This window comes from Vulpes vulpes, chromosome 5, assembly GCF_048418805.1.
Source record: "Vulpes vulpes isolate BD-2025 chromosome 5, VulVul3, whole genome shotgun sequence".
NCBI lineage: Eukaryota > Metazoa > Chordata > Mammalia > Carnivora > Canidae > Vulpes > Vulpes vulpes.
In genome coordinates, this window is record NC_132784.1 from 124089739 (window position 1) to 124117237 (window position 27499).

The window sequence follows — 27499 nt, forward strand, 5'->3', positions numbered from 1 at the left end:
GGCAAAGGAAAATGGCTATAATTAGAAAAAAAGAGGCAAAAGTAGCAATAATCTATATTTCTACAACCTTTTCTGCCTACCAAATCCTAAAATGCTGGATAAATACTCATTATGCTTGATAACAAGTCTATGAGGCTCCATAATTAGAGCCACGTTTAGGGCTTTCTTGGGAACAAGAATAATTGTCAGAGTACTAGGCTCCATCTTATCATCTCTAATGGGCTGTAATTCATTTTTCCTCATAAAATCTTTTTCATTTGTATCAGGAAAAAATCTGAATATTAAAATGTCCATGTCATTTTTAGAGAAATCTGGCAACCTCCTGGGATTCTAAAAGAGAGTGTTCTCCTCTGCACCTAGCATGGTCTTCATGGTTTTGACCTTGGCTTGTCGAGGGAGATCTGGGGTAGGGCCGTTTAGCACATGGATTGGCATAAATACCTTATATGAGGAATAGGAAAGTGTATCCAGTGTAATGTGCTCTTTTCTTCCTTCAATCTTGGCATACAGGGAGATATCATTTTCATGAGAATCTCCAGGGTCACACATTCCTCCTGTGCAAAACAAAAATTTTCAGTTGTTGCTACCAAACTGCATCTATAAACATGTATGGTATTAACTTGCAGAATTGAAAAATAATTACAGAACCCAGATGTTGTTTAAGAATGACCCTAAATAGAAGTAATCAGACCCAAGGAAATAAATTTTATAATTTATTTAATCTATCTTTATAGACAGTTCAGATAGAACTATCTCATGCTAAAGATCAAAGACTGGATATCTGAAAAGGCCAAAGTAACTATATGCGTAGTGAGGTTGCTCAAGTGATAGCCTGCAATGAGCAATGGCTGCATGTCTGTACTTTAACCCACATCAAAAAAGAAGATGTGCTCAAAAAAAAGATGTGCTCTGCTTTTTAAGAAACTGTCACTGTCTTGTATTTGAAATATTAATGGCCAAAATTCAGAACCATTTGATTATGGTTTTTAAAAACTGTGGTGACTCACTGCATCGACTATTTCTGAAGTGGTATTATTTAAAGTGTTGCACATAGAATCCTTACTAATTTTAGCACATATTAGCTATTTGTATCTTAAATGCAGTTCATTTTACATTTTTACTTTTTTTTTTTTTTTACCTCATTTGGTTGTTGGAAAGTACACAGAGTAGTTTATTCCCTATCACTCTACTTTACAGTCAAATTATATGATGGAACATTACACAGGTAATTAAGATCATCCTGATGATGAAACTGAACAACAGGGCAGGGACCTGAAACTGACGACCATTCAACAAACTGGTGGAAAAGCCTTGAGTCAATAGTATGTCTTTTAGCCCTTGACCCTTCTATTCTTTTTACTACTGCATTTAGCCAATAATCCTTACTATTGCTGGTTTCTATGAACTATCTGCAAAAACTGGATTTTAAAGGATTGCATGTCTAACTAGAAGCCTCTCCCCACCCACTGCTATCATTCACAACAGCACAAGTCATAATAGCAGGAATGTAGGTATGTACATGGATTTCCTGGCAAATACTCTACCTAAAATTTATAATGCTAACTCTCAATTTTATTACTATCTTTCAAAAAAAAAAAAAAACCCTCTCCATTTCTTCAAGTAACCACCATTAATGTTAATTTTTATCTATAGGCAGTTTCTGTTGCTAATACTCTATGGTGATAGTAAGATAACCTCAAAAATCTAGAACAAGTTTACCTTATGAGAATTAATCTAGTAAAATCAACAGATAATAGTTGAGATTCGCCATCTGTAGGAAGAAAGAAATAAAGAAAGAAAGGAGGGAAGAAAGAAAGGGAGCAAGAGAAGGAATGTCTAGCACAATCTCAGCCTGGGTAGTTGAAAAAGTATCAGAAGAAATTACTGATACGTGATGTTTTCAGTAAGAAAGCTAGAACTTAATCTGCATAAGAAAGATCGTAATAATAGAAGTAACTTGGATGCTGCTATCCATGAGGCATGGAAATACAGCATGTTACATCTGTTAGACATCTATAAGTTGGCATATTATAAATATTTATTGAGTTAACTAATCTGAACTGAGAATAGAGAAGCCAGATGTGGTGATAATGTCACCCTCATCCTAACAGATGTTTATTGTTTAAGGGTAGCAACCAGTAGAGAGAATCTTTATAATTTTGATATCTGATATATATATTTTAAAGATTTTATTTAGGGACACCTGCGGGGCTCAGCAGTTGAGCTTCTGCCTTTGGTGCAGGGTGTGATCTCGGGGTCCCGGGGTTGAGTCCAACACTGGGCTCCCTGCATGGAGCCTGCTTCTCCCTCTGCCTGTGTCTTAGCCTCTCTGTGTGTGTGTGTCTCATGAATAAATCAATAAGATCTTAAAAAAATAAAGATTTTATTTATTTGAGGGAGATAGAGAAAACGAGAGAGAGAGAGAGAGAGAGAGAAAGAGAGAATGAGGGGGAGACAGGCAGAGGGAGAAGCAGACTCTCTGCTGAGCAGGGAGCCGATGCCAGGGCTCGACTCCAGGACCCCATGATCATGACCTGAGCCTAAGGCAGATGCTTAACCAACTGAGCTATCCAGGAACACTTGTATTTTTTTTTTCTAGCACTTCGTTACACACTTCTATGTTATGGCAAATACAGCTCGTAAAGTCATTCTAAACGACTGTCTTTGGGGGGAGAAGATCTGCATGAACACTAAACCCCTATCTAAAAACAGTAACTTCCCACAAAACAAAAAACAAAAAACAAGAAACTGTAACTTCCCAAAAATAAAAAAATAAAAACTGTAACTTCCTTACTGAGGACGCATTAAAGACTTACAAAAAAAGAACAAAAGAGAAATGAAAGGTCATAGGCACTATGGATTTAAGACATAGGAACCGAACCGTCAGTACTCTCTAATTTCATTGATCTCTTCCCTGTAACTCTCTGCTCTCTTATGAACAGCTCGTGAACTCCACCTACCTTTCCAAGGAAACGGAAACACACGTGAGAGCTCAACCAGCCCAGAATGACAGAAGAAGAAAGTCCAAAAGGAGCCAAGACTTTAAAATGATGACAGACTTTATCTAAAAGATCCCTCTGGGGGCAATTTATTAGCTCTGTGAAGTTTCAGTGACAGCAGCTCGTATAGAAAGAGATGGATTCTTCTTCAGTTTCATTCCTTTTGATGTATTGGGGGAAGGTATGGCTCCAGGGGCATTTTGTACAGCAATTAAAGTATAGAAGATTTCAATAAAAACTGGATGGACAGTTTTCAAATATTTTAAATCCTGCTTTAATAGCTCTTAAGATACTTATTTATATTAGGAAAGTGATTTTGTTATTTACAGGGCATCAGGCTTGAAGGGAAAATAAGCCATGACCTCAAAAAGTTTGTGATTTAGCAAGGAAAACAAGATTAATTTACACGAAAGAATGATAATAGCAGGAAGCTGTGTTGCACTGCCATAACTGCAGTCAAAATTCAGAGATGAGAGATACGAGTGTGGCTGAAAGAGCTGGGAAAATGGGAGACGTTCAATGAATACATTGAAGGAAGAATAAATGAATGAGTGATGTACGTTAGGTTATTTTTGTCTTGTTCACTGCATTTTGGCTCTAAGAACAATGTTGGATACTGGTCCTCAATAAATTTGTGTTGAATGAATATATGAATGAAGGAAACAGACCTGAACCAACTTTGAAAGTTGAGCAAATTTTCCAGAAATAGTCCCAGGTGATGGATCTTAACCGAGCAATGAAACAAGGAAGAACATACAGGCAGGGCCAGAGAGGAAGGGAGTGTGGTCTTGTGTAGATGAACAACCAGACACCGATTTTCCAAAGATGCCAGCATGAGCTGTCTACTGTATCACGGATCTCTTCCCAAATCGCTTTCCCCTCCATCAGCTACCAAAGTTTTAAAGTCTTTCTATAGGTCCAGTCTTACCCTACCCTATCTTTCCCTACTGTCCTGTCCTATTTCATCCTCTCCTATCCTAAAAACCACCTTTGCTCTGCTTTCTCCTCAGGGTCCAGATCCCATTTCTTTTCTTCTGTTACTGATGAACTTTTTGAAGGCGAGGTCTCTTTTCTGCGATGCAGGTCTTTACTTTCTGCTTTAGCTTCCCATGCACTACACCATGGGGAATACTTGCTCAGAAGTCCCTGGGGGGCTCTCGGCCCCTGTCCTAGTTGGCCTCTCTGTGGGTTTCTCTGCACTCCTGATCCTCACCCTTTCCCTTCCTTCTCCAGTGTAGAACATCTTCCTTCTACATGCCTTTATGTCCTTTCTCAGGATCCTCTGTCTACCTCTATGCCTTCCACCTTTACTGAGATGAGGGTTCCCTCTAAGAATTTTTCCTGTCCTTTGTTTACCTGATCTTTATGTCTTTATGTCCTTTCTCAGGATCCTCTGTCTACCTCTATGCCTTCCACCTTTCTCAGGATCCTCTGTCTACCTCTATGCCTTCCACCTTTACTGAGAGGTAAAGGGTTCACTCTAAGAATTATTCCTGTCCTTTGTTTACCTGGCCTTCTGCTTGGGAGAACATAACTCCAGTGGCTCCAATTGCCACCTGTGTGCTGATGACTTTCAAATCTGGTTCAGATCCTGAGATAAAGGTCAACCTTCGTATGGCTTTCCAGAAGCCTCAACCTCAACATACATAATGCCAAAATCTTCTATTCCATATCTGCTCTTTATTTGCTTATTTTTGGACATTTCCTATTTTAGGAAATAGGAAGAAATCAAAGAAATCTCTGTCCTTTCCAATTGGCCTCACAATCCCCATTGTCTACTGAGTGTGAACCTCAGCTGGTTCCTTCTCTTCAGCTGTTTATTCCCTGTCCTTTCCTTCATATTATTACCATTGTCACTGCCTTATTCCTTTGTTGCTTGGACTGGTGCAATAGCTTTCTAACTTACAGTTGCCAGATGAAATACACTGCACAAACAATATTTATGTGAAAAATTATTTATCTGAAATTCAGATTTAAATAGGTAAAGGAGATTAAGAGGCACAAATTTTCAGTTCTAAAATAAATAAGTTACAAGGATGAAAGGTACAGCATAGGGAATGTAGTCAATAATACTGGAATAACTGTATGGTGACAGATGGTAACTAGATTCATCACAGAAGTCAGAAGTCATACTATAATGTTTGAAACTATTGAATCACTATGAGGTACACCTGGAACTAACAGGATATTGTATGTCAATTATGCTTCAATTAAAAAGACTTCTTTAAAGAGGATTTGTTTTAGAGAAAGAGAGTGTGTATGTGCACGAGGGAGGGGGCAGCAGGAGAGGGAGAGAGAATCTCAAGCAGATTCCATGCCAAGTGGGGAGCTTGATGGGGGGCCTCGACCTCACTACCCTGCAGTCACAACCTGAGCCAAAACCAAGAATTGGATGGTTAACTGATTGTGCCACTCGGGCACCCAACTTTTTAAAAAAATTTTTAAAAACTGGTTTTTTTTTTCCCTTGAACTCTGGCAACCCTACCCTAACTGGTCTTCTGTCGTCTAATCTCTGAATGTTTCAATCTTTCCTTCAGATTCAAGCCAGAGTTATCTTTCTAAAACATAGATGAGAATATGTCACAGAACTGACAGGAATCATCTGGAGGCTCCATGCTGCCTAGAGAAAGAACCCGAACTCCTTAGTTGGTATTAAAGAGGATCACCATTCTGGTTCCAGTTCTCTTTTCTTGCTCCACCTTCTATCTTTCCATTCAGTTGTGTTGGGAAAATCACCCACCTCAAATATATCATGCGAATTTATGCTTGTGCTTTTTCTCAAAATGCTGGCTTAGCTTCACATTCTCTTCTCCCTTCAAACCCTTACAAATTTGTTTTTAATATTCATAATTCTTCATGTTTTGAGATGGCACTCAAAATTAACTATCCCATTTGTATACTGGCAGAAATATAGGGATAGGTTTTAACATTACAGTCTCTGTTCTGACTTTTGTATAAAATAACATGTCCCTTATTTCCCCATTCCTTGAGAGAACTACCATCTTCCTCCTGTATCTATTCCTTAGAGGTTAGTTATTTTTTTTTGTTTTTAAAATTTTTTATTCAAGTATAATGAACACAGTGTTATATCAGTTTCAGTTTATAAATCCCTTTAGATTTAAATTATGGCCATCCTTCAAGGACCAGTTCAAATGCTGTCTCCCTCATGGAATGTTGCCCTAATCCCAACACTGCAGTGACCCAGAGTCCTTGGCGCTTCCATAGGATCTTCGTTTCATTATAGCCCATTACATTCTTTCTTTAAAAGTTTTTATTTCAGTTTCAGTACAGTTAACATACAGTGTTATATTAGTTTCAGGTGTACAATATACTGAGTGATTCAACAACTCTGAGCATTACTCAGTGCTCATTAAGTGTACTCTTAATCCCCTTCACCTATTTTCACCTTATCCCCCCACCCTCTTCCCCTCTGGTAACCATCACTTTGTTCTCTATCGTTAAGAGTCTGTCTCTTGGTTTGTCTTTCTCTTTTTCCTTTGCTTGTTTGTGTTCTAAATTCCATTTATAAGTAAAATCATACGGTATTTGTCTTTCTGTGACTGACTTTTTTTAGATGTTACTTGTGGGCAAGAATTCTAAGTAGTTTTTATATATATAAAAAAGATATATTGAGTCTTACCTATTTGCACTAGGCACTGTTTTAAAGGGTTTGCATGTATTCAATCATTGATCAGCAATTCTGAGATTTAGGTACCATTACTATCCCTGACTGTATTCTCCATGTAACCTAACTCAGTGCTCTACATTCAATCAGAATTAATTAATTTTTAAAATTAAATGGAGATGCTTTTATTTGGGATAATGTACTTTCAGCTCATTCAAATGAGCTTTTTTCTCATAGTCAATTACTATTTTAACTGATTAAGAATCTGCTTTGTTTCAGAAAGAATTAAAGATGACTAAATTTCTTCTACAAAGGTGCTTATATAAACATGACAATGTCTTATAAAGGCACTGAAAGGGTTGGTTTAGTATGATTCACTATGAAAAAAAATCAAGAATTCAAATATATTATGTGAAAAATGGTAAAAAGGGAAAACGCTTAAAATTAGAAATACTGACAAGCTGAATGTCTATTACAACTTTTTTGAGGGGAGGGTGAAGGTTTCCCAGGAATCTTTCTTAATAAAATGAGGACCAGTTTGAATTCTAATTATGTAAAGGAAATGAACTCTGGGTCTCTAAGTGTACAAATCATTTCAGAGTCAAGGTGGGGATATCCTTAATGTCGGAGGACCACATAATTATGTTTTATATACACAGCTTCCCTGTTATCAAACAGATCATCATTTAAAATAAGGTAGTATCAAGCAGACAATGTTTTGGAGTTTGATAGAATACTAAGTCTATGGTGCCACTCTGACCTTAGGAAGTAAGGAATGTGAGGGAAATAAACAGCCAGTGCTAAAGCCCAGACTCAGGGGGCCTGTGCGTCCTGATGAGCTGACATCTTTGCAAGTAGGTTCAAAGGTGGTTAATGTTTATTTCCCGTTTCGCTTCCAGGTGTTGCCTGTGCTTTTCCAGTCACTCAACAAAAAAGGCATGTGACACCTACTCATATTTGTGAAAGGACATCCGCTGAAATAATACACAACTAAAATGATAAATTTGAGAGGTCACTAATTTCAACCTCCTAATTCTTCCTTGGGTACTTTTCTAAATGTTTACCTACTTATTTGCTCTCTAATAATCTGGAGAAAAATTCATTCTATGAACACTTTCTTTGTGTGTTTGCTACATATTGAAAAGTAGAAAGTATTATTAAAGTTATTTATAAACCGTTTTTTTTTATCTTTGCACAAAGAAACAGTTATGCAATGATATATCCATGAAAACAAATGACTTACCTTGATGATTGTTTTTGAGGGAAGCCAGGGAGTTTGGACAAAAGAGTTACTTTGTTCTCAGCTTGTCTCCCACTGTCTTTTCAGCTATGACCACTGAGGGACAGGTGGGATGAAGGTATATGGCATTTATGAAGGCATGTCAGGACTAGCTCTCTTATAGGACGGTTCCAGTAGGGCTGGTCTGAAGCAGGTGTGAGTGCTCTGACTCATCCAATAGAACTCATATTTGATAAATTTCATTTTATGTGGTTAGACAACAAAGAATCTTACTTCTACAGGGGTAGAGGCTGGCCTAGGTTCTGCCTTAGGTCAACAAAATTCATTCAAAATGTACCTACCCATGACAAAGTAAAATCTCAAGTTCCCATAACCGGTGGTATCCATATACGGGGTGCATAATTTCCTCTCTCCATCTTTGAGGAAGACTGCTGATAAACCTGATTCTACTGTTCCACATTCTGTACCAATGACAGCTCCCAGGATGTCCCACCTTAAAAAAATGAGAATCATGAACAGTTGGAATATTAAGTCAAAGCTTTATAGAGTATAACTTTTATTTTTTTAACTTTAATTTTTAATAAGGAACATTTACTTAGTAATCACTAATTATGAAATAAAGATGTGGCACAACAGATTCTAGTAATGAAGAAACTTTTAAACACATTCTATTTGCAATTATGATTTTTCTGTAGAAGGATAAATTCAATCAATACTATTATAGTATGCCTATTACATGATAGCCTTTATTCTCAAAAGTACTTACAGTCAAGATGGGGGGTCAAATTTGAACTAAGGAAACAGGGAACTATAAAAGACAGTATCATAAGATCATAAACACTTGTATGGTATATTGCACATTAAAAAAATAGTTATAGGATGTAAAGTCATAAGAGTGGCAAGAGCCTAGCAAGTTTTCAAAAAAAGATGAGATTTAAACTGGATCATGTCAAAATATATACATTTAGATATACAGAGGAGAACAAAAATATCTAATATTTTAAAACTCTTATTTCTCCTTAGTATTTACTTCTGGTTGTGTCTAATCTGGCCATTGCTATTCACACAACTCGCTTGCCCACAAATGGAGAAACTGGGACACACAGAGGTTAAGTGTCTTGCCTAAAGTCAACTGCCTGTTTAGTTCTAAAATTGAGATCTTCTGCTTCTAAGTTTGCTGTTATTTTAGTAGTTTTAGTTCTAAAGAGTGTATCACGTTAGGGAGATTATGTTGAACCATTTCAGTTTATAATAGATTTGGGACCAAGATATTTAGAAAATGCCTATTTTTTTTTTGTATTTTAACAGATTATATTAATCACTCAAGAAACTCAAAAATAATTTTTTGAAGCAGCTCTTAATAGTGTTGGACCACTATAAATTAACAAGGAACCTCTCTTGACTCATACAAGAAAATTTTGCACTGGTTCATTGGTCTTTTACTTGCTCCATTTATCCCAATTAAACCACTCAGCCTACTGATCCACAAAGCAAGTTAAGGTTATAAATGATGCATATGATGACTCCTTTTAGGCTTTAGAGTATTTTTAAAGTGAAAAATTGAATTGAAAAAGATGGAGTTGTCAGGGACTAAAAGAACCTTCTATTCAAGTGAAAAATGAAATTAGTCGTCTTTTTCTCATCATTAGTTGTGAATGAATAACTCTTCTAGATGAATCTAAATGAATTATTTTCAAGACATCTACCACAGACAGAACTGTGTGAGATATGGTCAGACTGTGGTTCTTTCTTTTTTTTTTTTTTTTTAAGATTTATTTATTTATTTTTGAGAGAGAGTGAGCACAAGTGGGAGGGGGAGAAGAAAACGGTGAGAGAATCTTAAGGAGACTCTGTGCTGAGTGTGGAGCCCGATGTGGGGCTTGATCACATGACCCTGAGATCACAACCTGAGCTGAAACCAAGAGTCAGATGCTTAACTGACTGTGCCACCCAGGTGCCTCTGTATGTTCCAATGTTTAAAGTCCAACACGTTCAATTTTACTCTACTTTAGCCTTTATTTCTTCCACTTTTAACTGTTGTAAGATAACAAAAGTGAAGTTATTTTCTTTAGAAACTCAAATATTTATAATGAAATTGATAGTGAAATGGAAAGTTTAGTCTGCTTTGAAGAGAAAGCAGAAAGAAATCTAAAAAATCATTTTGTAAAAGTGTCAGTGATTCAAATAAATTATCTTGCATTTATTAAAAATTCGGGAGAAGTCTGTTGTAGCACAAGCTCATTCTTTCATGAATTTGTATAGAAACTGGCTCAGGCCTAGCTGGAGACAAAATATCCTTGAGGGATAGCAGAGAGAGCCTTTCACTTCTTGGACTTCAGCATCCAGATCTGTAAGGGCATAACATTGTGGGTCTTTTCTAGTTATAAAAATGACATGGTCCCTGATCCTCTCCTAATAATCAATTACATGAAGTGAAATTATAATATAACCAAATATTTGAGGCCAGGAGTGGTATCTGGAGAACTCTATAGTTTTAGTAGCATCTTCGATGGCGTGGCAATTTTCCTGAAAAGGAGTGTGGCTTCTCTATGGTCTAAATTATGTTTTCCTCAGGTAAATGTGGTTGTATGTGAACTGCATTCGAAGGAATGTCTGCCTACAGAGGAAACACCTCTACAGCACAGCAATTTATATTTATGCTTTGATGACTAGCTCTAAAAAAAGAGTCCCTTTATTATTTATTATAAATATAGTGGTATCTATTATTTATAATAGAGTGGGTTGAATTTGGAACACAGAAAAACAAGTTTAATAATCAATAAAATGCCTTAAGGCAACTTTATTCCTTAGACGTAGCAAGGTCACAATTTTTAAAATTTAGATCTTTAAAAGAGAACTTTCTATTTTTATATCAAAAAAGAGGAATATTTTTGTAAGTAAAGATAATTTAAAGCAGTCTCTTAGCTGGAAAGCTGATGGTCCTCTCTATCAACTATTTTGGAATGCTTTGAGAATAAAATTAATTATGTTGTAATCAGCTCATACTTTGACACTTTTAAGAAAGATACAAGAGAGTAGAAATTAAATCTTTTCACACAAAAAAGGCGATGGATGTGTTAATTAACTAGATGGAGTTCTTTCACAATGTATATATATATCGTACCACCAGGATGCACTTTCACTTTCTCAGAATTTTATGTGTCAATGATACCTCAGGAAAGCTGAAATTAAAAAAGAGTTCCTTCATAAGCTTAAAAATAGAATGAGATCTATTCTTTGAAGGGTAATTTGGTGGTAGCTATCAAAGTGAAAATTACATACCTACATGTATGTATATGCATGCATATATGTCTGATTCTCTAATTTTCCTTTTCTCTTTCAGAAATTTACCTTTCAAAAATACTTTAACAAGTACACAAATATTTTTATTACAATATTCTTTGTCTATCAATAGGGGTTCAATTAGATAAACTGGTACATCACTTTTTTGAAATAATGATCTATATTTACTGACTAGGAGATACATTCATTATGTTGTTAGCTTAAAAAAATTAAGTTGTGATACAGTATACAAAATGTGACTGGTGTGTGCGTGTGTGTGTGTGTGTGTGTGTGTGTGTCTGTAGAAAAATTTCTGAATGAATATATGTTTACAATTTAACTCTGAGAAATGGGATTAGCATGGGACGACTTTTGATTTTTCCTTTACATATCTGCTTTGCAGTAAGAATGTAATTTTCAGCAAAAAAGAAGGGCATTCAATTTATAGGTATTATAATTCAGAATGAAAACTTAACTGATCTCATTATAGGCTGATGAAAATACTAAGAATATGAACACAGGCAATAGAAGTCATATTTTAATCAGATATTCTTTGCCTACAAATATTGGCATAAAATGCTCTAAAGGTAATGAAGCATTTCACATTATCCATGAAAATTTGTTTTATTATATTTTCCAGAATATATTAAATCACCTAAAGTTGGCTACTTGAGGTTTGAGCTAAGATATAGAATAAAGCCTGGGTATGAGCTCCCACATTTACCAAATTCATAAGGTTTTTTAATCTCTATGAATTCTCTGAGGTTAAATAAGTTCATTCTATCCATAAGGTCTCTATTTGGGATAAATTCTCTGTTATTTAATAAGGGATGTGCTATAGGTAAAGACCCTTCCACATTCATTTATATTCATGAGGTTTATCTTGAGTATGAGCCCTGTGAGGTCTAGCAAGGTGTGCATTTCAACTGAAGGCTTCTCTACCTTCATTTAGAGGTTTTTTCCTCTAGCATGACAGCTTAGGTGAAGGTAAAAGATGAGCTCTATTTGAAAGCTTCCCTGCATGCACTGCATTTCAAAAATTCTTTTTTTTCAATTGGTTCCCCTGTATTTCACTCATATTCAATTTTTGTTTTAGGTTTTTATTACATGCATTATGTTGATTTACACTCTTGTCAGAATAACATTAATAAAGAATATTGTCTTCAGAATGGGAGAAAGTGCTCAGCTTTCTCACCAATAAGACAGAAATATGACCTAGGCTGGAGGATGGTTAGAGAAAATAATGTATTGCCTGGGACATGACAGAACCTCAATAAGTGTTAGCTCCCCCTCACCCCCTGTCAACTGTAGTGCTATCTTTGCTTTAAAGCAAGTTAAAGAGGTGATTCAAATGAGCTTCTAAATTATAATGAGGATTTTTATTATTTTCATGCCAGAATTAGCAAAGCAACAATACTGGACAAAGTTGCAGTACCATATGCAAGTGCTACTACTTAATCTTTAGGCAAGGGGATAGTGAGCTGAAAGAAAAATTGCACTTTACCTACTGTGGGTTTTTAGTACTATTTATGATTTTTGCTTATGATCTTCTAGGCCCCTCATTTATTATTTATGTTACCTAAATGATCCAAGTGGGTTTTGCTTTAATAAAAATGAACATGTTTATAAAAGAAAAAAGATGCACTTAATACAATATTAACTCAGACTGCCAACCTGTCTTCAGACCCCTTACCTTGCAATATAAGCTTAAATAAAATCCTTTTTTAGCTTTATAAGCATTTTTGTGGAATGTATTCTAAGGCAGAAGAACGTAATTTTTGGTAGGACAGAGGGAAAAATTTGTAGAAAATACAAGAAGATGCTCAAACTGTTTTGCAGAATTCTAAATAATTTTAAAGTCCATTTTTAATAAAAGCACCAACTTGTTTTGAAGGGGCTATCATGAAGATTATTCTTGTTGGTTTATAAGCAGTTTTGATTTTCAATGGTTATGTGTAAGATTCTTTGCTACTATTTCCCTGGAACAAGGAAGCCAATATAAAATTGTTTATTGAGTTTATATTGCCTTTTACTTGTTCCTCTCCCCCTCCTCTGGATAACACTCAATTTTAAGAAAGACACGTGGAGTCAGTTGTAGGTGTGATCCAGTTAGCAAGCAATGCCATTAAAACATATAACTAATGCTTATGAATTTTGGCTTCTCTACAGTAAACCATCTACCAGAGATGAAGCCATGGCTGAGCTTGAAAAACCATTGTCTCACTCAATTTTTTTTATAATCTTAAATGAGCTGCTTTTTTTAAAAAAAAAATATATCTATTGAAAGAGCTTCTTCAGAGCAAATTCATAAAGCAGTTATCTTAGTAGGATATGAGTGGTAGCAGAAGAGGATTGTTAGCAATGGAAGTTGGAGGGAATTAGAAATAGATTACTAGTTCAGAGACTAGGCTCTCTCTATGATCATTGAAAAAGTCAGCAAAGGCAATTAATTATAGGAAAGCAAATTTGACCTCAGGATGAATCCTGTTTGCCCTCTAAGCATTTTTATATCTTGCTGGTGTACTGAAATTCTGGGTATCCATCATATGCAGTATTTGCCACTAGTTGCTTTTAATTTTTAATTAGAGGAAGACTCTTCACAAAAATGACATCTATGGCCCGGAAGAGGATATCCACATGTACAGATGTACAGTCGGAAATATTTTTTGAAACTTAAAAACATTTTTTTATTTGTTTTCTATTATGATACCAGTGTTCTCATAATTGAAAAAAGTAGAAAATAAAAAGGTTGGAAAAAAGTACTCATAACCACACTATCCCAGAGACAAGCACAATTAGTATTTTAGAATACTTATTTCTAATATTTTTGTATGTGTATTTCCAAATAGTTGTGGTAATATTGTAGGTGGTTTATACTCTGCCTTTTTTCACTTCCATTAGTAATGTACATATTTTCCAGGCTACTATTACCTCTTTATAAATCAGCTACACAATATTTGGTTATGTATATACCAAACTGTATTTAGTCATTTTCTTATTTTTGAGTTTCAAAATACAATAATAGTTATACTATTTAGCATATTTTATGGGCCTGAGGAATTAAATTGTCAATTCCCTAATGCCCCTGGATGTGTTCTAGAGTACAGGTAACTCCAAGCTACGCTTTTCGAAGTGTCAAGAGTTCTGCTATTACTTCACAGAAATTCCTAGATAATCAGGACAGACTTGTGGCCAATGTTAATTAAGTGAACCCCTGAGGAAGAGTTACTGCAGAACAAAGACAGACCCAAGACCTGGGCATCTAAACATTTCAGTGCCAGCAACCTCCTCTGATACCTTCCACAGAGAAATCCTATCACCAGCTAATGTGCCAAGCTGTCAGAAATTAAATTACTTTGGAAGGATTCAGATTTCATTCTCTTTTTTCTCTGTGACCTCAGTGAAGATCCTATCTTGGAAGGGAAGCCAGTTGCTGTTTTCTGGATGCTCACATGGACAGCTGGTTTAGAGGGACACTAGTAACCAATTCAAGAATGGCAGAACCAAAGCAAAGATGGTGTGTAAATGTGCTGCACATCAAGTGTTTAAAATTTAATTTCTATGAAGGAGTCCAGAACATAGCACTTACTTTTTTATTACTTAAAATTTTACTGTTTGTATTTTTAAAGTAGAAAAACAACTTGCTTAAAGAGAAAACCCAGGCCCAAAACAAACCAGAATGAGTAAGATGTAAAATACATTTTTTAACAGCTTGCAAAAAGATTACTCAGATCCATTTTAGCACTTCCATGGTTTTAAAATATATCCAATTATCACTTTAACTAATATGGTCTTTTTTCTTAATGACACTTCATTGGTTTATTTTGAGAATCCAATTTAGGTTTCATTGGCTGATTCAACTTTGTGTTTTCTTCTATACCTCATTAATTAATTTGAGATTTTCCTTTGAGCACCACTTTCTTCATATCTCATTACCAATAGTAATTATAGTTGGAATAACAACTAATTCTTACTTTTTTTGATTGCTTATTATGTGCGATACATTGTGGCCAGTACTCCACATATACTGTTGCATAAAATATCTCCCTTTTAGCCCTTTTAGTGCTTAAATTAGAATTTTATTTGATTTGATTCAAATTATATGATGTTACTAGGCCTCCTTCTTTTGTTGTGCTTGCCTGGTATATTTGTTTCTCTTCTTTGATTTTTTCAATTTCTTGTGTTATTGTAAATATATAGCTTACTTTTAAAAACTTACTTTGAAAATCTCATTTAATAAATGAATATGATTCAGTATAATTTATTGGGTTACTGATATGTTTAGATTGATACCTGACAAATTGTTTTCTGTTTTCTATCTATCCTGTTTTTTACTGCTTACTCTTGTTACTTTTCTGGCATATATGAGACTGAGTTGTCTGGGTCCTATGTTACCCTGATGCCTCAGAAGTTACATAGCCTAATCTGGCTAATCTGATTTTTCAACACACATATTTACACTTACAGTTTTCTATTAACATTATTATTATTATTATTAACATTAAGAGTTATCCCAAATCTATGTCCTCACCCCAAGCAAGCTAGGAATTTTGGCAGTATTTTACTTCCTTACTCTTCTTTTCTTCTTGTCACTTTCCCTCTACCTCTCATGTTGAGGTCATTTGGGCTTTAATTTCAAATCTTTATTAAAACTTTTTAATAATCAACACCTATTTGGACTGAACTACAGGCTTTACTTTTTTTTCTTTGATCACTACTCTTTCTTGAATCTATCATATTTCTCCTGGAATATGTTCTCCAAGAATATACCTCCTAGTAATTCTTTCAGAGAGGGTTTGGGATGTAATAAACTTTTTGAGTTTGAATCCTGTGTGTCTAAAAGGGTATTTTTCCTCCCAATTGAAGTATAATTGATATACAATATCCTATTAGTTTCAGGTGTAGATCATGTATACAATGGAATATTACTCAGCCATTAGAAACGACAAATACCCACCATTTGCTTCACAGTGATTTAATATTTTTATATATTATGAAAAGATCCTCATGATAAACATGTCTCCATACAAAGTTATTATATTATTGACTATATTCTCTATGCTGTACATTACATCCAAAGGTAGAGAGAAAAGTAACAATGAAATACCATGTATGTAATATCCAATTTCAATAATTATCAAGTTGTTTGGGTTCTTTTGATATTGCATTGTGTAAGTTCTTTACATATTTTGGATATTAACCTCTTATTGGATAATGTAATTTGCAAGTATCTTCAACCATTCAATAGGTGGTCTTTTTGCTTTGTGGATGGCTTCTTTCGTAGCACAAGAACTTTTAGTTAGATATAACTTTGTTTATTTTAGCTTTTATTGCCCTTGCTGGAGACAGGTCCAAAAAAAAAAAAAAAAAAAAAGAAACCTACTGCTAAGACCACTGTCAGAGAGCTTAGTGCCTATGTTTTCTTTTAGGAATTTTATGATTGCAAACTTACGTTCAAGCATTTAACCCATTTTGACTTTATTTTTATATATGGTATTACAAAGTGGCCCAGGTTCATTCTTTAGCATGTAGCTATCCAGTTTTCTCAACATCATCTATTGAAGAGATAGTCCTTTCTACATTGTATATAGATTCTTGCCTCCTTTGTCATAGATTAATTGACCATATAATTGTGGGTTTATTTCTAGGGTCTTTATTTTATTCCATTGATGTTTGAGTCTGTTTTTGTGCCAGGGCTATATTGTTCTTATCACTATCACTTATAGCATAGTTTGAAATTAGAGAATGAAAAACTTCCAGCTTTGTTCTTCTTTCTCAAGATTGCTTTAGCTATTTGGGGGTCTTTTTTTAAATAACAATTTTAGGATTCTTTGTTCTAGTTCTGTGAAAAATGCCATAGATATTCTGATGGGCATTGCACTGAATGCATAGATTACTTTGGGTAGCATGGGCATTTCAGGAAGATTTTTCTTTCAATCAATGGTCTATCTTTTCATTTATTTGTGTCTTCTTCAATTTCTTTCATAAATGCCAGAGCAAGTCTTATACCTCCTTGGTTATATTTATTCCCAGGCATTTTATCCTTTTTGATGCATTTGTACATGGGCTTGTTTTCTTAATTTCTTTTTATGATAGCTTGTTATTAGTGTATAGAAATGCAACAGGTTTCTGTATGTCGATTTCATATCCTGCAACTTAATTAGTTCCAACAGCTTTTTTTGTGGAGGCTTTAGGTTCTCTCTTTATAAATTATCATGTCCTCTACAAACAATGACAATTTTACATCTTCTTTTCTAATCTGGATTATTTTATTTCTTCTTCTTGCCTAATTACTGTAGCTAGGAGTTCTAATACTATGTTTCATGAAAGAGGTGAGAGCTGACATACTTGTCTTGTTTCTGATCTTAGAGGAAGCTTTCAGCCTTTCAACCTTCAGTATGATTGTTAGCTGTGGATTTGCCATATGCAGCCTTTATAACATTGAAGTATGTTTCCTCAATATTCACTTTGTTAAAAGTTTTTACTATAAATAGATTTTGAATTTGTCAAATGCTTTTCTGCATCTATTAAGATGAATATATGATTTTTATTCTTTGTTTTGTTAATGTAATGTATCATGTTGATTAATTTGTGGATGTTGAACCATCTTTGCACCCCTGTTATTAATTTTACTTGATCATGGTGTACGATCCTGTTGTCAAATTCAATTTGCTGACTTTTTGAGGATTTTTGCATCTATGCTCCTTAGGGGATACCGGCCTGTTTGTTTGTTTATTTGTTTTTTGGTGGTGGCTTTATCTGGTTTTAGTATCAGGGCAATGCTGGCCTCAAAAAATGAGCTTGGATCAATATTTTGGAATAATCTGAGAATGACAGGTACTATTCTTCAAATGTTTGGTAGAATTCACACTGTGAAGCTGTCTGGTTCTGGCCTTTTATTTGTTAAAAGTTTTATTTAAATTCCATTTCATTACTTGTAATTGGTCTATTTAGATTTTCTATTTGTTTGTGATTCAGTTTTTGGAAGACTGTGTTTCTAGGAATTTATCCATTTCTTCTAGACTTTCCAAATTCCTGGCATGTGACTATTCATAGTAGTTGCTTATTATCCTCTGTATTTCTGTAATGTCAGTTGTAATTTTTCCTCTTTCATTTCTGATTTTATTTATTTGGATCCTCTCTTTTTTTTTAAAAAAAGATTTTATTTATTTATTCATGAGAATACACAGAGAGGAGAGAGAGAGAGAGAGAGAGAGAGAGAGAGAGAGAGAGGCAGACACAGGCAGAGGGAGAAGCAGACTCTGTGCAGGGAGCCTGATGTGGGACTCGATCCCTGGTCTCCAGGATCACACCCTGGGCTGCAGGCAGCGCTAAACCGCTGAGCCAACCGGGCTGCCCATGGATCCTCTCTTTTTATCTTGATAAAAGATCTTGAGTCTGGCTAGAGTTTTATTGATTTTGTTTATCTTTTAAAAGAACCAGCTTTTAGTTTCATTCATCTTTTCTATGTTTTTTTTTAAAATCTCTATTTCATTTATTTCTACTCTGATCTTTATTATTTTCTTCCTTCTATTAACTTGGGCTTTGTTCTTCTTTTTTCTAGTTAAGTATAAAGTTAGATTACTTATTTGGAATTCTTCTTGTTTCTTGAGGTAAACTGCATCACCATGAACTTCCTTCTTAGTGCAGCAAAAGCTGCAAAAATATTTATGAATGTTATATCCTCTCCTGGATCTACCCTTTTGTCATATAAAGTCCTTCTTTGACTTTTGTTACAGTCTGTTTTAAAGTCTATTCTATCTGAAATGAGTACTGCTACTTCCACTTTCTTTTCATTTCCATATCTTTTTCCATCCCTTCACATTCAGTCTGGGTGTGTCTCTATATCTGAAGTGACTCTCTTATAGACAGAACATAAAAAAGGATTTAAAAAAAATCCACTTAGCTAGGGGATCCCTGGATGGCTCTGCAGTTTAGTGGCTGCTTTTGGCCCAAGATGTGGTCCTGGAGTCCCGGGATCGAGTCCCACATCAGGCTCCCTGCATGGAGCCTGCCTTTCTCTCTGCCTATGTCTCTGCCTCTCTCTCTCTCTCTCTCTGTGTCTCTCATGAATAAATAAATAAAATCTTTAAAAAAATCCACTCAGTCAATGTATGTCTTTTGATCAGAATATTTAGTCCGTTTACATTTAAAGTAATTATTGATAAGTATGTACTTATTGTCATTTTGTTGTTATTTTTCTGGTTGTTGTTGTTTTTCTTTGCTCCTTTCTTTTCCTGTTAGTCTCTTCCTTTGTGGTTTCACGGTTTTCTTTAGAGTTATGTTGGGGTTCCACTCTCTTTATTTTATGTGTTTCTATTGTAGGTTTTTGGTTATGTACAAAAAACATGGTTACCATGAGGTTCATATATATGTATAGGAGTAAAAAAGTTCGTTTTTTCCTAATATTTGTATGATAATTGACTGGAGAAGAATTTTATGTTCCAAATAATTTTTTTTCAGAACTAGATAACTTCTTTTTCTTTCTTTCTTTCTTTTTTTTTTTTAAACAAACTTATGCTTAGTGCTACCAAGAAAAGTACTATGAATCTCACCTAGAAGTTTTTAGGATTTCTTCTTTTATCGATGTTCTGAAGTTTCTTTCTGATGCTCTAAGACTGGATATGTTCCCATTCATCATGCTAAACATTTCATTCACAGGAGCTATGTCTTTTCTTTCTTCTTTTTTCCAATCTTGGGAACTTTTCTTCAGTAATAACTTTGAATATTTCAATCAAAATATATTCTCCCTGATCTTTCTGGAATTCCCATTTTTCTAACATCAGAAGAGCCAATTTCCCCCCTATACTTTACATCGTTTTTTCTTATATCCAAGGACCTTAAGTTTTGGATAGACTTCAACACCCAAATTTCTAGCTCATTAATTTGTTCTTCAGTTATGCCTATGCTGGTTGGTAATCAGTGGAGAAAAAATCCATTATATTTGTTTCAACAATCTTCTAATTTATTTTTCACATCTCTATTGTTTCCTCATAAAATGTTTTAAATTCTCAAATGCAGTATGCACTCTTATCCCTCTGAGGATATTAATTATGCTTCTTATAAAATCTCTATTTATTTATATTGTTACTTCTGTATTCTCAGACCTTCATTCTTTGGTCTGATGATGTTTAAATGGAGTTGACTTTTCCTCAGATTTGTTGATTCTAGATCATTTGCTTAAATTTGTATCTATTATTTTTTGTTGTTGCTGTTTTGGTATAAAAAGGCTACTGATGGAGACAAGATGGGCCTTTAGGTGGGACTACCATGAGGGGCATCTCTATTCCTTTTGAGATTTCCAGTCACCTACATTACCCTACTTCTCTATTCCAAGTGTCCACCTTCCTTGCTTGTTCCTCCTCTACTTGGATGGAGGTGTATTAAGGGACACACCTTGGCAATCCCGATAGCAGTACTTCAGAGCCCCATCATGATTCCCATGCCCAGCATCTGTGTCCTGGAGCAGTGCTAAGACATCTTTTTTAGTGTCTTATTCAACATGTGTTTGGGGCTGTAATTCCCTCCTTCCATTGGATCTCTCTCTCTCTCTCTCTTTTTGTGTACCATCCTTTTAATTCCTAACCCAACTAGGGCACCTTTTTTTTTTTTTTGGTTTTATGGTGTCATTATAGATATGTTTGCTCATTTTCTGTAATTTCCAAGGATTTGGAGCAACTGGAGAAGACTGAAGCACACTGACTTGATTCAATATTCTAATATTCATTAAATTTGTGGAGTTCTTCTTGAACATGAATATTCTAGTGACAGCAGTAGAGGTATTTGAATAGTAAAAACATACAATGCTTGCATTGAAATGAAAGAAGCAGTATACGAAATCTATATTATAGCGGGGTGTTTTTCTACCAAGTTCTCTCCCACCTAAAGGCAGTTTCAGCTAGGTGAGATATAATGGTTGCCAATTAAATGATGTGTTTGTAAGGTTAAGCCAAAGCTTAGAAAGACTCATAAATTATCAGTGTATCCATTAAAATTTCTCTCTTGCTGAAGTAACAGATGTGTCTTCTTTAGGAAAAAGAGGAAAAAAACCTTTACTATCCCACTTAAAAAATAAACCTATCAACATTGGATTTAGGACAGCTTTGTGATATGAGAGGCAAACAGCTCTCATCATCCTAGTGATGTGAGATCAAATAGTTTGACTCAAATGCGAGAAAACAGGAATATTTGGGAAACTGGATTCCAAAAATTGTGGCTTTCTTCTCTTAACATTCATATGAAGTATTTTGAAATTATTAGAGAGGACTGTATATTCATGTTTTCTCTTTCATAATTCTTATGGAAGAAAAATGTAGTTAACAGAAGTGAAAATATATATAGGTTAACAATTTATTTACATTTTTTTATTTTTAAAAAAGGGACCTCAAAACTAAGAGCTCAATCAATTCAATTGGTTGCTCTTGAGTACAGTGGGGATTTACTATCTATATTTTTTGTCTGTTTCAGCAGGTGAGCCAATAATGATAAATCATCAGTATGGGTGGTGAAGACTGAGTTGAAGAATGAGACAAATATTTGGTAAATCTGGTTGGTTAAACAAAACACAAAGAATTTCACTACCAAATTCCTAATATGTTTTTCTTTGTTAGATCTTACTGTAGTTTTATAAAAATATTTCATATTAATTTAATTTTGTGACAGTCTTTTTTACCTGAAGCTATGATTTAAAGTTATCATGACAGCATTCTTCCTAGACCAATAAAGCAACATTTGGGAGTGAGCAGATGGGATGTGGAGAGGGGAGACAGACACACAGACAGAGAGACACACACACATCCATAAACTAAACTAGCATTTTATCATCACTGCAAACACAGAAAACACTAGATCCCCTCATTATCCTTTTATACCTTTATAATATAATGCCAAGTAGGATCACTGGGCAACCAGATGAGGGCAACAATGAGGTAAATCTGGGGGTGTGTGGTCTGATATCCTTTTCCTAGGGGAAAAGCTACAAATAAACCTAAGATGTAGTTGCTGGAGTAATTTACTGCTTTTAGAACTTAGATAAATTAATTGTATATCAATTAGAGTGGCACAGGTGCTATCGTCAAGCACATTATTCTGCGTTATTGGAACAGAGACCTGCTGACAATAGTGTGGCCTGAAAGTATCAGCCTCTTAACTGTGACCAAAACCCTGATACATCCTCAGTACTGAGAAGTGGCCAAAGAGCATAATTGAAACCACCTGAGGCACTGGGTGAATGGCATTTGTTCTGATGTTCCTCTGTGTCTCTACTGACTTTAGTTCTTTTTTCAAGCATAACTGCTTTTAGTTCCCTCTTTGTTTTGGGAGACAAAGGATTTGGTTTAGCCACAAATTCTCTTATATCATTAGTGCTCTGTTAATTGGAATAATTTTTTTTGCAAGCTATGTCTCTGAACTAATTTTCTAAGATATGTTGGATTTCTTCTAATATAAAATCAATTCCTTTTAAAGCTTAATTCATGGTTTTCTATTTGCTTGTACTAAATCTTCACTAATGTTCTTAGCAGATTGCTGGATGGACCATTAATCCATCTAAAAAAGGCTTTTCTTTTGTTCTTTTATAGACAAGCTTTGATGATACAACAAGCTGGAAAAAAAAAAGGAAAAGAAAGCATTATGGGACAGGGACCTAGGAGGATATGAAGGCTATAATTAAAAATAAATTTTATCTCTCCCCAGAAGAATAAGAGTAGTAACATTAAAGACTTCAGGAGAGAGGTAGATAGGGTTTTATGTGAGTATGATAGTTGTCCTTCTGGAGATTAGACTTGTGTTTCTATCTCTGCTTTAGAGAGTTAGGGGCTGGATATCACTGGGAAGCATCTGTGCCCCAGGGCATATGGGTCTCACTGAAGAGGATGACTTCACTTCCACATGGATGGTATTAGCTTGGAGAGATGAAGAAGTGGAGGTCAATGAATCTCTTGTGCTTCAAGATTTGGGACTCTCTCATAGGCAGTCAAGCTCCATAACCATGAAAGGGGTTTGAATTGATATATCTATATCTATATCTATCTATATCTATATCTATATCTATATCTATCTATATCTATATCTATATCTATATATTGAATTGATATTTTGTATCAGGAATCAGAAAGGAGAACTGATATACTGGTAATGGTTCCTTATCTCCAAAATGTAGGTAAAGAAGCCTTGCTTGCATTGTCAAAATTTTGGACACTATCAAAGCGCATTGATTTGTAAGGCGAATGGAACACTCCCTGTGTAGCGTAACAAGGAAAGAAGCCTGACTCTTGGGGAAATCCCGGAGATGGAACAGAGGAACAGGAGTTGCTGGTTCCTCAAGGAGACACTCAAGCCACACTGGGCATGGAACTTCAAGTATGCCAGGACCTTCCAAGGAGAAGAGGTTTAGGGACTGAAGAGTTTTGAGCAGCACTGTTAGGCTCTGAAGGAATGAGTTTCCTCAGAGCGTCAGCCTCCTTCAGAGGTATACTTGGCCTGCCACAGGCTGGACATCCTTAAGGCAGGGCTGGGTCAGCCACAGCAGAAATCTAGCTTTCAACAGTGAAAGACTCCATTGGAGTAGCTGAAGGTCACAGCAGCAGTGGTAGATCAGGCTGCTGGGCAGATTCTGTCCCATTGGGTCTGAATACAGTTCCTGGACAATGCAAAAGAAGCAGGGAGCCTAAGAGAGTCATGGCCTTCTTGTCTCTTGGGCACTGACAAGTCCCATCCAATTTTGATTTAATTTGTTGAGATCAGAGAGACATGACTCCCTAAAATGCTGTTTTTGGAAAGTTTCTCACCATTAATACTTAAATTATTGCTATCTTATATTCATTATAAAATTACATTTTATGTTAATTTCATTCATCTTCAACAGAGTCTTAGAAAACACATACTAAACAATAAAGACCTGGTATTCTGATCATGTGTTTACTGAAAAAATTTCTAGAGTTTGCTTTCCACTAACACTACCTTATGAATTTAGATTCTCTGAACGTGCAAATTTTTTTCAACTCTAACTTCCAGGAAAATGCTGCTCATTGGTAGGAAATATCTTAAGGGCCACAGGACCTAGAAGAAGGCACCTCGCTCAGAATGGCCAGAAAATACCACCACCAAACTATGCTCATTGCTTTAGCTCTCTTCTTCGTCAACATCAGCTCATATTTCTCCTTCAGAAATCTCTCAAAGAAGGGCACCTGGGTGCCTCAGTTGGTTAAGCGCCTGCTTTCAGCTCAGGTCATGATCCTAGCATCCTGGGATCAAGCCCTGCATCAGGCTCTGCACTCAGTGGGGAGTCTGCTCCTCCCTCTCCCACTCCCCCTGCTTGTGCTCTTGCTCTCAAATAAATAAAATCTTAAAAAAAAAACTCTCAAAAATAAATTTTACTCCCTAAAAAATTTTTATAGATCAAAACCACATTCCACTGAAAATCAAGTAGCAGCATCTATAAATCTCCAGGAAGATGACTGAAAGTCTCAATATAATAGTAGTGGAAAGATTTTGCCTTCTATACACATTGAAGAAAACGTTTTCCCAGTAAAAGCTGAATAAACGAAGATGAACTATAAGTGCTTCAACTGCAGTTAAAAGGCATTTGTAATTACAAATTTTTACTACATAGAAAAATAGTTGATTCTTTAATGAAGAATGTTAAGGGCAAGTGTAACTACTTGTCCTGTCTGTAAGAAAAATCAGCTTTGGGGCACCTGAGTGGCTCAGTCGGTTAAATACCTGAGCCATGAGATTGGCTGGGGTCATGAGATTGAGCCCCACATTGGGCTGGGTGCTCAGCACAGTGGTGGCTTAAGATTCTCTCTCCCTCTCCTTCTGCCCTTCCTCCCTCTCTCTCTCTCTCAAATAAATAAATCCTTTAAAAAAGAATAATCAATATTGATTTAACTATGCTTTTGCTATTTAATAATAGGCACTTAAAATATGTCCAGTGGAATAAATATAAGTGCTATACACAGCATGGAATAGCAATTACTCACCCTGTAGGCTGGCTTTCAAATTCTTCTGACCACTGCTCTTGAATATCCTCTGTAGAAAGATCTACATCCCGGGTGGTGGCAAAATTGAACTCACTGCCTTCATTTCCGTGGAAATAAATAGAGTTGCCTTCTGACTGACAGCTATGCTGTAGGTGAAAAGAGAGCAGGGGGTGGCTGTTGAATTGGTTTTGTAGCTGGATCTGTCTTACCCATGCATAATTAGAGTTTTTAGAAAAGTCACTATATTATTCCCTCTATGATGGACTCTCAAATCAGAAGAGCTTGTTACTTCTTTTTTTTTTTTTTTGTCCTGTTTAATTCAATTACAATTTCTTTCTAACTTATGAAGTTATCACAAAAAAAGGAGTCCAGGGGCCGTTTGAGCTTTGCCATGTCAGCCTTCAGTATGAAACAAGAATATTTTAATTGTAATAATTTCCCATCTTTACCTAGTCCTTGTCATGGGAATTAAGAGTGATAATGACTTGTCATATATTTTCAATACTGTGCTTATGGGCTAAATCACACTGACCTTTTCAATATTCTCTATATTTCTGGCTTGCCATTCAAGCCTTTCGCGATTTGTCTGTAAATGGGATAGGAACAGAATAGCCAGCTAATCAAAACATGGAATATAGAAAAGGTCAAAGTAATCCCTGATATGATCGTATATTCTCAGCTACCTCTTGAATAAAAGTTTCTGGTGAGACCTAAGTAGTACATGATGGCTCTCATGAAGAGCTGGGAAATCACAATCTTTGTTATTCTCCCCCAAAGCACAAGGTTTGCAATGAATAAAGAAAAAAGAGTTTCTTGTGATACATTTTTTAACCTCTATTTTCTCAGCTTAAAGTGAATAGTCAAAGGTCAGATCAAACTCTGGAGCTGAGTAAACTGAATATTTACTTTTTTTATGTATAAATGTAAGTTTTTATTAACTAATTTTTGGTAGTAAGTCATATACATAGAAATACTAATAAAAGAAAGATCAAACAACTTTTTAAGTTTTATATACCCTTAAAATGAAATACAAATGAAGAAAAATAATTGGACAGAATATATCTGGTCCAGTGACTGTGAGTTCTGTAGAGCTGGGATCATGTCCATTTTGTTCAGTGCTATATATACAATGTTTGGCTTATATAGTAGAAATTTAAAAAAATTGTTGAATAATTCAATGATGAATGAATGAATGATACGGCTGTGCCTTTTCAAGTAATCAGTTATTCTTTTACAGAGAATTTACTATGTAGAAGGCATTAAGGAAGGTGAGAGGGGAGGGGTTTATAATGAAGTATAATAATATATTATCTTTGCTCTCAAAAAAATCCCAGTCTCACTGAGAGATATCAAAGATAGGTCTCAATGTTAGGCAGCAGATGCCAAGTGCTAATGAGTGAGAAAAGGTAAGAATTGCTGTCCAGGGCTGGTCTAGATGCATAAGTTCAATGGATGAACAGGTTTTTAACCTGCTTTAAAGGATGGATAAAAATCCAAATTGAATGACAGGTATGAATGAGTGACAAAGGTGATCAGAAGGCATGATTTTGAGAATTTGACCAGAGCCTGACAGTAAAACAATCTTAGTGAGCTCTACAATATTCTGTTGGCATGGTGTCCTAAAATAAGGGAGTGATGTATGCAAAGAAGCATTTTATGACAAGCTGGTTACAGCTGGTAAAATCAATTGAGGAAGAGTCAGAGTACTATTTTGAAAGAGTAAGTAAAGCTTCCAGAAGTTCAAGAGAGTTGGGGCATATGATCTTGGGGGAGGGTGGTCATTTCACAGTGGTAACACATAAGATACACCCACAGAACCTGTCATCATCTTAGGTAATACTGTAGCGTGTAGCAAGCATCACCTGCTTGAGAATCTTCATACCACAGTGAATACAGTTTATTCACAGATGCTAAACTGAGCTCATTATATGTGATCCTAACTCACACAAACTGATGAAAACTAGGGTTCAGTTTATTTAATAGTAGGTAGAACACCTTTTGTTAAAAGGTGACAAAACCAAGAGTCCACTACCTTTATCCTGTAAAGACTACAAATGCTAACTAAAATAACAAAGATTACTTTCCTAATAAATCCACCAAACTCTAACATTTTTTACAATTATCTTCACATTTAGTCATTGTCTAAGGAAAAGCCATACATAAAACATCTATATGCATGAAATTTAATTACAATTTAAAAGGACATATTTAGGTAATAAAAAGAGTGACCTACTTAACATGAAACCTTAGTCATTTCCAGCTAAATATCAATTTAATTATTTCAGTTTTGGTTTCATTTGCCTCAGAGTTGTTTGTTAACATTTTAATTCCATGTTATAAATTAAATGTTTTGCTACTCTTCCAAAATTTG

At 35.2% G+C, this 27499-nt stretch overlaps 1 protein-coding gene across 3 annotated transcripts in view; it reads right to left on the reverse strand.

The window, feature by feature from the left end:
• RELN (reelin) overlaps positions 1 to 27499 on the reverse strand; it is a 478955-nt gene that overhangs the window by 163410 nt on the left and 288046 nt on the right. For all 3 annotated transcript variants that reach the window (XM_072759913.1, XM_072759912.1, XM_072759911.1), the window contains exons 11-13: positions 25129 to 25274; positions 8206 to 8357; positions 442 to 554 (exon numbers count right to left, since the gene is read on the reverse strand). In XM_072759913.1, the coding sequence (XP_072616014.1) occupies positions 442 to 554; positions 8206 to 8357; positions 25129 to 25274 (411 nt within the window). The remainder of the gene's footprint in view (positions 1 to 441; positions 555 to 8205; positions 8358 to 25128; positions 25275 to 27499) is intronic.